At 38.0% G+C, this 13,927-nt stretch overlaps 1 protein-coding gene across 4 annotated transcripts in view; it reads right to left on the bottom strand.

Annotated features, from left to right (window-relative positions):
- Positions 1 to 1,072: 1,072 nt before the first annotated feature.
- LOC131164640 (zinc finger CCCH domain-containing protein 5) overlaps positions 1,073 to 13,927 on the bottom strand; it is a 68,274-nt gene continuing 55,419 nt past the window's right edge. The window contains exons 9-11 of one of the 4 annotated variants that reach the window (XR_009139303.1): positions 3,782 to 5,164; positions 1,549 to 1,668; positions 1,073 to 1,449 (exon numbers count right to left, since the gene is read on the bottom strand). Coding sequence is in view for 1 of the 4 variants with exons in the window: in XM_058121976.1 (XP_057977959.1) it covers positions 1,439 to 1,449; positions 4,188 to 5,167 (991 nt within the window). In the remaining 3 variants the exon portion in view is untranslated. Of the gene's footprint in view, positions 1,450 to 1,548; positions 5,168 to 13,927 lie in introns of all 4 variants that reach the window. The other 3 variants (XR_009139302.1, XR_009139301.1, XM_058121976.1) reach the window with 3 other exon arrangements.

Below are 13,927 nucleotides of genomic sequence, written 5' to 3' on the forward strand. Positions count from 1 at the left end.
AAAAATAATGTGGATTTTGTTTGTAAATAGTTAGAAAGTGAGGGATATAATAAGAATGTAATTTATTCATTAAATGTAATAGTATAAATAGTGTACAGTACATTCACTTTACTGTTTTTTTTTGGATCATTCTGGAATGTAGAAGAGATTGTACAGTACATTCACTATACCTTTTTTTTCGATAATACTGGAATATAGAAGAGATTTTCTCATTTGGTCTTCGTCTCTTCTACATCTTTTCCCTTGTTTCCAGATTACTTCCTTCAATTTCTTTGTTTGTTTACAAGTTCTTCAATGCTGTAGTGGCCCTTTGCTTCAGGGTTCTAGAGTGGTGTGGCTCAGTGTCACCAACAATACATTCAATACATTAACTGCCATTACTATTTGCAAACTGAATTTGTTTTAAATTATTGAACTTTTTACGATTTTGTTCGGGTTGATATCGGAACGTACAAAGCACGCACACTGGTTTATTAACGTAAATGCAAACGAGCTTGCAGTCTTAGACATACCAGGATCCAAACAAGTGAAAAATATACCAGCAGCCAACCTAGGAAGGTAAACATGGCTTGGCTTTGCACATGTAAATACATCAACATCATATGCATCAATCATATGGCAAGTTCAGGATTAAGAACTCATTGTTCAGAATCATCAGTATAATATGCCTCAGTGTACATAATAAAGCGTTTGGATGAAGTCTAAAATGCTTGCATTGATTTCTTCAGGCTTCTCTTGTTTAGAAAAGTGAGCAACTTCTTCCACTGGTGCTACGGAAAGCAAAAAATGGCGTGCTTCTTGAAGCCTCCTCTTTCTAATCCTTCAGACCTATGGCATATATTTATATGTCAGGTTCCATTTAGGTCCCCAGCAATGAATTCAGCCGACGCTTTTACTACTTTGTGCTCGGGTCCGCGCAGCAGTAAGCTCTCAGTTTCCACAACAGCTAAACACAAGTCCCGGTCTGATGACTTTTGCAATCAGGGTTAATGATGAGAAAGAACAAATCTCATCTTCATGTAACTCGTGCTAAAAAATGCAACAAACATTGGTACATACAAATATAGAGGTATGGGATGCCAATTCTTTTTTTATTATAAACAATGGTCCATCATCTAAATCAAGAACCATCAGATGAGTAACAAATTCTTAGGAAAGCAGAGACGGTCTTTCTCCTGCAAACATTGATCCGTCATTTAATTAAATCAAAGTTAATGTTCTGAAAACTAATTCATCTTAGTATTCACATGCAAATGGAAAGTTTCCCTGCTGCGCTATATACACTAGCCATGCATGTTCCTCGTATCAGCATATTACAAATTCAACAAAGGTTGGAGAAGACACAGCCGAAGATCGATAGTAATTCACTCCAGTGAAGTCCTTATGACTGATTTCTCAATTCTACTCGTATCTTTTTGCAAGCAAAGTTGTTTCTGCTTCAATAGGATTCTGCAGCACAATTGACAATATTACTGTGCATATCAATTTTAGAAGGAAAAGGATGTGTTTCACAAAGTTTGCAGACATGGTAATAGGTGTGAATCCTACCATCCACTCCGCATCAAATATGTGCATGGGAAGCACAACCCAGCATATAACATCCAATCGTGTGATATCCATCAGGTGATCCAGGCTTGAATCACGCCATTCCAATTGGAATGTACTCGTCTAATTCCATGAACGGGAAAATACACACAATGATGTTATTATATGGTCCTAAGTTGTTAATACACTATGCAAATTCTCCAATTGAAGTATTAGTTTAATACTAAAACCCGTGCACACGCAACACGCAAGGAAGAGCATTTAGTTTCTTTGGTATGGATTAACACTAAATCCATAGGAAGGATTAAAGGTATTTAAAACATCAAGACAATCATTGGGCAAACATTTGACAAATCAAACAGTTGACACACTCAAATTCTCTGTTAAAATAACATGGAATTTATCTCTTTTTTTCTTGGCTAGGTACATATCATTAGGTTCCAAAGACCTAATTTTGACTTGGGGGGAAAAAATGCAAAAACTGTCTATACTGCAAACAAAACACTAACCCTGCATTTGAGAGCATGGTATTTGGACTTTGGATTTGAATTTGTGTGGATTTGAATAAAACATAAGACAAAATTGTATTGACTTGCTTGCATTTCATACAAAGACAAATCCAAGCTCCAAATTCCATGATCCCAAACACTACCTAAGATCCATCCATTGAAGTCAACAACAGATAAAGGAACCCAACATTTTAACGACAGCAGTAAGCGTAGTTTCCCCCATGATCCACATCCAATGGTTCCAATGGCCCCTATAGTGAACACAATAAAAGTATAATTATGCATAATGAAAGTCTCGTGCCCTTAACAAACTATAAATATGCCACATACATTGCTCTTTTGTGACTGGGGCTGGGGGGTTAGTGGCAAACAGGGTATTTATGTTAAGAGCTCACGTAGAAAGGGAATAACTGAACTCTGAACAGCTTATGGGAATTGAATCAGCTCGCCAAGTATCATGGATGGATGTCTTACTTCCATTTGGATGCATTTTTAATGTGCCAAATTGCTTCTATCACAACACTATTCTAAGTATAGAATTCAAAAGGTTCTTATAAAGAAACATAATATCAACTTCATTTTGGTGATTATGTCTACTTAACCTGCAATACCAACCCACATCTACATCCCAAGTCAAGCAAGAAGAATTTAAGAATGAAAGTCCAAAAAGGACATGACATTTACATCTAACATTGTTTCACAAAGGCACAGGGTTCTCATTTGTTAACATCAGCACTGAAAAATAAATTCACGGTTATATAGTTGCCAAAAATTATTTTTTCAATAAAATACACAAAAATCAATATCACAAAATTCTGTGCTTGAAGAATAGGCAAGAATCTTGATCAAATTCTATGAGCAGGGAATGTGGCTAGGTCACTTGCAGGTAACAAAGCTTGTCTTCCAATTAATTATAATAAAGAAATTTCATCATAAGAAAAGCGATTCTAATTTTCTTAATTTTTCCCAAGAGAGTTTAAATGTAAGTCATTAGTTGGTTAATGCCCTAATCACCTCACCAGTGTAATCCCAAAGAAGCAAAGACCTTACCTCAATATATATTAAACATAGTGAAGGAAGCATCTATTATGTGAACAAAGCAAGACAAGAAAATTGAACAGATCAATGTTACCTAGAACATGGAACGTTCTGGTTTGTGGAACAGGAATGGGATTGCAGTACCATACATGCTCTAAAATGTGAAACATTAGGGGTATACTTAAATAGATATATTGATGATAAAAGTGTGATAGCACTTGTATATTTTGGAGAGGATGTTGACGCATGTTTCTAAATCTAGAAGAAATTTTCTGTTGTGAAATAGATTAATGGCAGAATATAGAATTAAAATGTGATGACTCCCCACTTTTTACTAATAAAAAATATGTTATCTGAAAAATACTGAATTAAAAATTTGGATTGTCAAATTTAGCGATCTGGAATGAAAATGTACCACATTTCAAAATATTTGTACCAATACATGCTTTGCTTGGGTGTTAAGAGTTTTCTGATAACGATGGAGAAAATATATGAATTAGTTAAATTACTACTAGGAAATTTCAGTGATATGTCAGAATCTCCTCCCCCTCCTACCCCCAAAAAAAAAGGAAACAACATATCAAAGGCCTAAATTGCATCTAAAAAATAGAAGCAGAAAATTGCAACAGATCAAGGCCCTCTTCTCGATCATTTCAAAGAGAGAGAGAGAGAGAGAGAGAAAGACTCACCATAGTAGCAGCTCTCAGGTTATGACTCACCATAGTACCAGCTCTCAGGTTGCTGTCAGTCGGAGAGGTCAAGAAGATGCAACCGTAGTTAGGGCTTGGAATTTAAGAGAGAGAGAGAGAGGGAGAGGCAAGATTAGTTAATTGTGCTGGTCCTGGTTTATGATCTTGCGAGATTTGAACAATAAAGGTGAGAGATGGTCAACAGTGGTTGGGAAAGGTCGAAAAAAAGAAATATGATTTGCAATTTTCAATTACTTAAGGTGAGCAACTTGTGAATGATACAAGCAACAAATCATCCATGTCAAATCTCTACTCACGAACACACCCAGCTCAAAGGCACTCGTTAGCCATGTCAAACCTTAATCATGTAGTTTTTTTTTTTCATCATCATCCGAGATCAACTTACGTGCATGTTTCCTTCTCTTACTCAGATGTCTTCCTCCGTCTCTGTCCCCATCCCTGTCCCTCTCCCTGTCCGATGAATCATCAATAAAATCAATATAATGTCTTTTATTCTTCCTTTTATCATGATTGTTGAGTTTATTCTGGTTTTTTGAGCTGTCCCTTTTGTGACCACGGTGTCCTTCCCCATCCCTGTCCCTATCTGACCAATATGCATCAGAATTAGTATCATAAGCTCTATTCCTACCATCACAAGGATCATCTGGAAATTTGCTTTGATGTCTTGAGGTTTTTCTTGCATGGCCTCTGTGCCTATTTTTCTGTCTGTGTCTATCATTGCCTTTTTCTCTGTCTCTGCCTCTGTCTGACCAAAAAGAATCGCTTTCATGAGTGCTGCTCTTGCTGTCTCCATGATCATTCGATACTTCCAATGTTATATGTCTAGAACTTTTCCTTCTGCGACCACTTTGTCTGTCCCTGTCCCCATCCAAGCAGTCTCCATATGAATCAGTTTCATGAGTTGCCATGTTGCAGTCCCAAAGAACATCTGAGGATTCCAATACGGTTTTCCTATGTCTTGAACTTTGACTTAAGTGACCGGGAAGTTTGTCTCCACCCTTGTCCTTGTCCAACCAATCTATGTCAGAATCTGTTTCGAGAGCTCTGTTCCGGCTGTCTCCATGGTCATCCAGTAGTGCCAAACCGGCATTCTGCTGTTTTGAGCTTCTTCTTATATAATTATTGTGTCCATCTGTGTCCCCATCCCTATCTGACCAATCCCCATCGGAGTCGGTTTCATGAGTCCTGCTCCTTCTGCACTGACTATCTTCAAATATCATTCTCTCTTCACATTTTCGCTTTCTACCGTCACTTCTTCTCCTCTCTTTGCTTTTCTGTACATCATTCTCATCACGAAGGCTTCTATCAGTACCCCTATTCAAGTGATCCATATCCTTGGATCTAGATCTTCTTACACGGTACCTACTGTTCAAAAACAAAACAAGGAGTAAACAATAATCCTAACCATGAGCACAATGAGAAGAACGCAAATTAATGTGGGAATATAATCCTAAACAAGAAGAAAGAAAATAAAAAACAATAATATAAGCAAGCAGTGAGAGGGGGGAAGGTGAGAAATAATGAAATCATCTTTTCCAACATAGGGGTGATAAATTGATACAGCATGCATGTAATGAAAAAATTTAAACCAGGACAAATTTTTTATGCTACATGCCCAAGGATATTCCACACACATGCAGAAAATCGAAATAAAAATAAAAGAAATGAGAACATAGCAATTTACATGGTTCAACTGTGTGCACATGACGAGCCTCTACAAAATATCCACTATATCGTCAATGAACACAGCCTTAGGGTTTCAACCCTCGGCTACAAGTGCATGTGTGTGTAGACCCCAACAAGAAAACACCAAAAGACCCTCATACAACAATATAATGACACTATCACTTGTGTCTCAAAAGACGAGATTGTACCGCAAGGAGACGAAGTGGATAAGCCCTCTGAAAAGGAGGCACAACTCAACAGAATTCCATGGGAATAGACTGAGCTAGGTTAGCCCAGGGCCAAGAATGAATTAACAAAGTTGCAGCTAACACAAGCTCAGAGTAGTCCAAAGTTAGGCCTTCACAGATATACCAAGCCCTGGCTCTGAATGAGTCGTAATCCAGAGCCAAGCTCACGTGCTCCAAACTTGGGCTTAAACCGATATGTCCAGGCCTGACTCCAAGAACACATTATAGTCCACGGTTAAGTCTGCCCTGCTGTATATCCATTGAAGGAAAGAAAATTTCCAAGAAAAGAGAACAGAACTTTCAATTTCAACTCTCAGCATTTTTTAGCTGCTTTTGTCTTTTTCTTTTCTTTTTTTTTCAGATTTCCATTTATATTGCTACATTATAAGCATATAATAAAGGAGACGAATGTCCACAGCAGGATTTTGTCAGGCAGTCATGAGAGAAGACTTTTAATGTTGAGTTATTGGGTGATACAAAACTACTGGTAAGCATCAGTGAGTTGGCTGGACAGAAATCCTCATTTTTGTTGTTGAACAATAAAGCTTTTACATGGATTACAGGTCTATTGGAAGTATTTTGGTCTGGAAAATAGAATCACCCTTGTGTGAAAAACAATAGGGTTTCAGGATACTAAAGAGGTTCTTGATGAATCCTATGGGTTTATTCAAAATCCTTCATACTGAGGGACCCAACTGTTAGGAACCCAGACGGTGAGGACACAATAGGATGGCAGAGGCCTTATATGACAATAGTAAGCACTAATATATGGAGATTCTTAATGCTACATGAGATAGACTAACAATGGGCCAGCCAATTTACGGTGCCCGACTTGGGCAGAATGTGATTCAAAGAATTTAGTGGAGGGGCAGGATAAAGGAGAAGTGCCAGCTGCTGGTAACCAGTAGTTTTTTTCAGTGTGTGAGATCACAAATCAGAGGCTAAAATTTGCTCATCTACTGATGAATGGAGCCGGTTCCTGAAAATCCAGTAAGCAGCTGTGAACTGTTTGAAGGAGCTTTCTGGGTAACGGTTGGTTGGAGGGGCTCTATTCACAATCCTCTAGTGATTGTGAATTGAGCAATATTCTGTTGTCTAACATACAGTCTATTTGGTTTGAGCAAGTGTATAGCTACTAGGATCAACAGATTCTCGTATTCTTGTCTACTGCAGAGTGGAAGCTACTTTTCCCATAGAGTAATCTGAGGGTGCCACTGAGGGCACTATTGCCATTGAGTTCAGTCCTGGTAAATGAGGAACACCACTCCATTAAGGTTTGAGAATATGCTATCTCCTCAGCTTGATTTGTGGAGTTTGTTGGAGTATGTGGCTCATATTGAGTGGAACACATGCACAGGGAAAGCATGCTGAGGAAAAACAAGGAAGCCGGGCCGTAGGAAAAAACAGTCGACGGTTACATTGATGGTTTAATCTCGGGAAGAAACCGTCGACGATTTGCTGAAACCATCGACGGTTTTGTTCGGCGCTGTTTTTGAATTTTGAATTGGGAAGATCAGTAGGTTGGGGATTCAGAGGCAAAACCCGAAGGGATTGATACAAGGGTATTTGGGGAACTTCCTAATCCCTTTGTACGCCGTAGGGTTAGCATATATACAATGTTGTAACCCTGGTTTTGTGATGATAGTGAAAATCAGCCACCGCTTGCTCCCATGGACGTAGGCACATTGCCAAACCACATTAATTCTTGTGTCATTGTTTTTTTGCTTTCCTTATTACCTGCGTGATTGTATTTCTGTATTGTTCATCGTTGGTTGCTGCATTACACGATCCGGGTTTGTTTCCACTACGCATTAATTTGCACAACAATAGAAATAACTAAAAAATATTTATTTGATAATAAAAGCGAAATGTATATATTTGTCATACATACTGACGGATCACTGCCTCCACTTCTCAGTTAAAAAATATATTATCTGGTCCCTTTTCTGCCCACAGCAGTTTTTGCGCACACAGTATCATATATCTCGTAGCTTCAGGAAGTGCATGCAGTGAACTAAGTGAAACGTACGTGATCGCGTTGCAAGGAAACAGAAGACCAGCTGTAGCAAAGCTCTTGACATATTCTCCTTGATCAAACCCCCCGGTGTCCCATAAAACTCCATTTTCCGCGCATGCAACCATGCAGGCTGTTAGCTCCACCAGCTAGCTGCTTTATTAATACATTTCCACCATCTCCACGAAGAAGAAGATGGAGACTACCAAGACAACCTTCTCTCTCTCTCTCTCTCTCTCTCAATGTATATTCTATCTTCATTGGTTTTTAATTGTGTAAATGCATGCATGGAAATGTAATGATCAACGACGATGATTGGGAGTAGAAGAGGGGGTGGTGGAAGTGGAAGGAAGGATGTGCAAGTCACAGAGCCATAAATTCAAGGAAGTACACCTGAGGGACCACAACTGTGCAGTAGTGTGCAGGGCGCTAGAGGGTTTCAGCAGTGGTCACCGCCAGGGGTTTTTTCGTCGGTGTTTCTGCACCAGAGGTTGTTGATCAATGCATGCTCCTCTCGATCCATTGTTACCAAAGAGACGATATGCATGCACCCGCCCTACCCTATTAATAAAATAAGTAAATCCACATCTATCATATCCATGTGTACTACGTGTTAATTTCTTCTTCATGCATGTACTCTCTGCAGCTGATTAACCAGCTAGATAGCTGCTGCATCTTCTTCTCTTTTCGTGGGTAAAGATCAGGGCTGTTGATCATGCCAGTGTCAATTAATAATGTTGGCTTTAGTTAATTACTCTATTGCGTGTGTGTGCATAGGCCTTGGGGCACTACTAGGCTGATGGTGTGGTGGCTAATCAATTTCTTGTTCTTGTTAATTTTCTGTTTCCTTTTGCTCAGGGCAGCGACGTTAAGGCTGCAATAGAGCCCAGTGGAGCTAGCCTAGCTAGGGTCTTTTATATCGAGTACGCATTATATAATCATCGAAATTTTGGTCATATAAAGATTGTCGGCATTTAAAAAAATAAGTATTAATGCATGCATTATAGTTTTTTTGAAATAGGTAATATCATTAAATAGTAAAGAATTCAAGCAAGATGCTTGGATTATTTATCAAGTCTTGGAGGGGGGGGGGGGGGGTGCGCAGTTTGTTGTTAAGAGAAGGGAGGGTTACTGTTTTCTCAAGAAGTATACTAGGGAAAAATTGGAAGTTAGGAACTTGGAAGTTTTTGGTGATGTGAGATCTAAAAACAATGGATATGTTTGGTACGGAATTGGCAGGGTAAAAAGGTTGGAAGAGTAGGGTTTTTCTATACGAGGATTTGTTTAGTGGAAGACCCGAGCTCTAAATTAGTTTGATAATATTATTTGAGGCTAACAGCTGCAGGCAAAAACTAGACCGAAGTGAGTTATGGAAAAATATTGTATAGCAAGGCTCTTTCATAGGGTGGCTGGTGGAAGAAAGAGGGAGAGTTTTATAGAAGAACTGGAAATTTGGTGTGAAGTGAGATCGTTTAAGGATCATAATGTTATTATAGATGAGATCGATGATTTTTGTAGGTTTATTTAGACGATGATGTTGGTAACCCTATAAATGAAGGGTGAATTATGAGGTCATGTTTTGTGATTAGAACTTAGAAAGGCCTTTGCAGAAGCAAGGAGGGCCATGTTTGATATAGGGGGAAAGAAGGCTCCAGAACAAGATGGTTTGACCATGATTTTCTTTTAAGATTGTTAGGAAATTGTAAAGTGTAATCTTATGAGAGTGTATGATGAATTCTACGCTAACGGTGTGATGGGGAGGAGCATTAACACCATCTTCATTATCCTTATTCTGAAGAAAGATAAATATATCAAGATTAAGGATTCTAAGCCTATTAGCTTGGTTCCCCATGTCCAAAAGATTTTGACCAAAGTTCTTTCAATAGATTGTATTGTGTTGGCCAGAACAATTTCTTGAACCCGGAGTTTTGTTTGTGGGCCCCAGATTTTAGATGTTACATTGGTAACCAATGAGATAGTGGATGGTGATAGAAGGAGAGGCAGGCCAAGTGTGATTCTAAAGCTAAATTTTGGGAAGGCATGTGATTGTGTATATTTGAAGGTTCTAGGTAGAACATTTGATAGAGGGGATTCTGAGGAGTAGGCAAAAAAAGAAGATTAGTACTTCTCATTTTGTCTCTCTCAATAGCAGCTTTCTTAGGATACCATTTCTTTTCCCTATCTGAGGGTATGAATGGCTTCTCTAAGATGTTGGATATATCACATAATTAAAAGAAGATTTCAAGGTCGAGGATTAATTTATCAGAACAGTGAGGCTGTCGGAATTGATGCTGAATCCAGTGTCCTTGCCTGCAATATATCGATGGCAGGGTGTGGTATTCTGTTCTTGCCTCTTGTGTGTTTAGGTGTTTCCCTATGTGGTGTTCCATTTCAGACCTGGTAGCTGAGACTTGAGAAGGTCTTTAGGAGTAGGGGCGAGCATAATTCGGCCAAAACAAAATTAACTAAGTAAATACGGTCAATTTGGTACAATTAAAAAATTATTCGGTTCAGTTCAGCTTTTACTTTCACTGAATTGCAGTTTTTGTTTTCTGGTTCAGTTCTAGGATTTAATGTATTATGTTAACCGAATTAACCGATAGTATATACTAATAATTAATAATTTTATATATTTTATATATATATTACATATATTATATATTTTATAATTATATATATTAAAATTTTATACATATTACATAAATTATATATATTAAAAAATTAATTTAGTTAAAATCGGTTAACCAATTTAACCAAAAATCAGTTTGGACGGTTTTAGGTTCGGTTAATGTGAAATTTTGGTTCAGTTCAGTTTGGTTAACAAGATTCTTTAACCAAAATTTTTGGTTAATTCAGTTAATTAACCAAATTAACCGTATTGACCGAACACTCACCCCTATTTAGGAGGTTGGATGGGTGGATGGATGTTTACTTCACATTAGTTAGTCGTTCAGCTTGTTCTTTCATTCAGACCCGCCTTTCATCTATATTTTGCACTATTTGTCTTGGTTTAGGGTTCTATTGTCTATTGCTCATAAGTTAGAAACACTGATGAGTACTTTTTGTGGTCTGGGATTGGAGAAAGTAAAGAGGGATATTAAAGGATGCTTGTGAAGGGAGTCAAAGTGGGAGACAAAAAAATCTACATATCTTTCATTAACTGTCTACTAATAATACCATTTTCTCCCTATCAGCATGAATAGTTTCACTAATGTGTTGACGATCTTGCAAATCTCTATGATGTTTTCCAGGAAGGGAACTGATTTGTCCAAGAGTGAGACTCTAGGAATAAATGTTTTAACCTAGTGTCCTTTATTGTAACATATAAGTGGCAGGATGTGGAATCTACTTCTTGCCCCTTATGTATTTAGGTGTTCGGTGTTTCATGGGCGACAGTAAGACCACTTTATTAGTTGGAAGTTGGAACTCGGAAGATTATCTATAAGCCTAAGAGTAACAGGTCTTTGAGTCTGGATAAGTGGGGAAGTGATGTAGCAAATACGGGCTTGGCAAAATGGTGGGCTGCTAGAGCTGGTGCTAATGTTAGCCACGCAAGGCCTATAGGAGGGAAGATCCTCGTTGTATGATGGGCACCTTGACTGGAGGTTGCCAGACCTCCATTTCAGTTTTAGTTGTGTTCCAATCAAGATCATTTTTATCTCTGATGCACCTAGCCAACACGTTTGGACTCCCCCCCGCCCTTTTATTTTCCATCTTTTTTTTTTTTATAGAGAAAACAGATATATTACTAAAAAAGGAAGAATATACAAGAAAGAGGACAATGGGTCCTCCCAAAGAAAAGAGAGTATAACGCTGGCCAATCTCTTTGTAAATCTGAGCATGCCCCTGTTAAAAGAACTAGCTGCAGAGAACCAAAGCAAAGCCAAATAACAAATTGTATCCTAAAACAAGCATGTCACCATCTCCCCTGTAAACACACGAGCATCCATCCAGTTTGAACCAAATACCCAACAACACCATAAAAATTCCACTCTTCTTAAGGTAGATCCATCTCTACTTCTACCAAAACCTGAAAAATAAATAGCAAACAAATCCTCTACTGATTCTGGGGAAGCCAAATTCTCTTCAAGCAAACCAAACAAGGTATTCCAAACCCTCCAAGAGAAAGAACAATGCAAAAGACATAGAGAGAGATTCTGAACTATCAGAACATAACAAGACACACATAGATAAAACCTTCAAAGCCTCTCTCATTGCAGCAAATTGTTGGTGTTCACTCTATTACCAAACACCTTGATCTTAGAGACAGATTTTGCCTTCCAAATTATATTATGAACTGGAAAGGACATGTTAGCATGAATCAAATGCCCAAAAAACATTTTTCAAGGATAATTCCCTGAAAAATCTAAAACCTAGGACCGAAAATTGCTCCTACTGGAAGGACTACAGCCCTCCAACAACAACAAAGAGAACTCCTCCACCTCCCTATCATTAAGAGAGATACAAAAATGGAAATTTAACAAGAAACTTTACCCATGCAAGATTAGGAGAAATTATACAGGGGTCCTGCCCCTCCATATGTCCATGTGCCTGTTTTTTGGATGTGAAACATGTGGCGATGGTTTCAACATTTAATAGCATTGAATATGTAAGGAGTGGGACCCATTTGCTACATGTTTCACATCCAAAAAAAGAGGCACATGGACAATAGGGAGGGCAGCCCCCTGCATAGTTTCTCCAAGATTAGTAAAGAAGAGCTGACACTATTATGCACCAAATAAAGATAATACAATCAAGGACATCAAATTCCAAAATTAGCATCCACCCATATATATTCTTTGATAAACAAAGAAATTTATGTGTGTGTGAGAGAGAGAGAGAGGAAAGAGAGTTACAAGAAGAAAAAGAAGGAAAAAAAGGTGAGGAAAAGATATCCGCCAGAAACAACAGAAAAAATAACTAGAAGGCTAGAAACAAAAGATTACAAATCAGCTCTGCTCAAGCAAAGCAATCCACTCCCACAGTAAATCTGCCACAGATAAATGCCAAAAGAAACCTCTCATCAATACCCACAACAAGGCGAGAAACAACACTCTATTCCAAAGAAAATTAAGAGCCAGTATCCAAGTTCTTAAAGATTCTGGCATTTCTCTCCATCCAAATACACCAAAAGATAGCCAAAATTGAGCACTGCCACAAACCCACCCTCTCCATACCTGCATCCACCCATTTATCTACGAGGCATGCATGGTTTTAATAGCTTTAAGCCAAAGGGAATCTACCTCTAAGGGGAACAGCCAACACCTTTTACCCATTAAAGACGTGTTTTTAGACACAAACCTACCAAGAACCAGAACCCTTCCATCTTAGACCTACAAACAACCTCCCAACTAACCAAATGATCTCTCCCATTCCAAACCCAACCCCATACCAAAGGAAATCTGTCAAGATCCTCTCCATCTTATTGGTTACCCCTGCTGGAGTACTAAAAATAGTCAAAAAAATAATGCAGGATACTAAAAAGAGAAGCCTGAATAAAAGTGATACGCCCACCAAATGTTCTCTTTATTTTCCATTTTCTACTTTCATTTTCTTCACTTAGCTTCATATATCAGCACTGGTTGCAGTAAACACTTATCAGAATGGGTTAGCATGACTATTATGATATGTACATGGTTTTGGTATAATTCCATGAGCAGCTGGATGTGAGCATTGAATTTGTTAGGGATAGCTTCAGCCAAAAAGAAGTCATTTGGTTATGGATTTATAATCAACATGCTAGGGTTTCTATCTATTTAAAACCACACATCGATAAGGTAGTTAGAGATTGGAATCAATGGAGGCAGAACTAGAAACCAAATTTTTTTGTCTCATAACAACCTTCAAATGGGTCCTCGAATAACTCTGCTAAGCTGCTCAACTCATTCAGCGAGTGGATAATAAAGTTGCTTTTATAGGTATGCTTTCTATGTTATAAACCTGCTCTGCTAAATCAATCATGTATGAATTTTGAATAAAATTATTTGAAAACTTCCATTTGAGATTTCAGTGAATCTTTTATATTTTTGAATGCTGAACTTGGTTTCAAATTTATGTATTTATAAAATAACACTAGTTACATGCCTACCACCAAAAAAAAAAAGTAATTTCTGCAAGTACAAAATGTTTGAAGAACCAGCATATTACACTTTCGCTTCTGCCAAAACTCCAAAAGTTCACCAGCAAAAAGTCATCCAC

Source organism: Malania oleifera, chromosome 9, assembly GCF_029873635.1.
Source record: "Malania oleifera isolate guangnan ecotype guangnan chromosome 9, ASM2987363v1, whole genome shotgun sequence".
NCBI lineage: Eukaryota > Viridiplantae > Streptophyta > Magnoliopsida > Santalales > Ximeniaceae > Malania > Malania oleifera.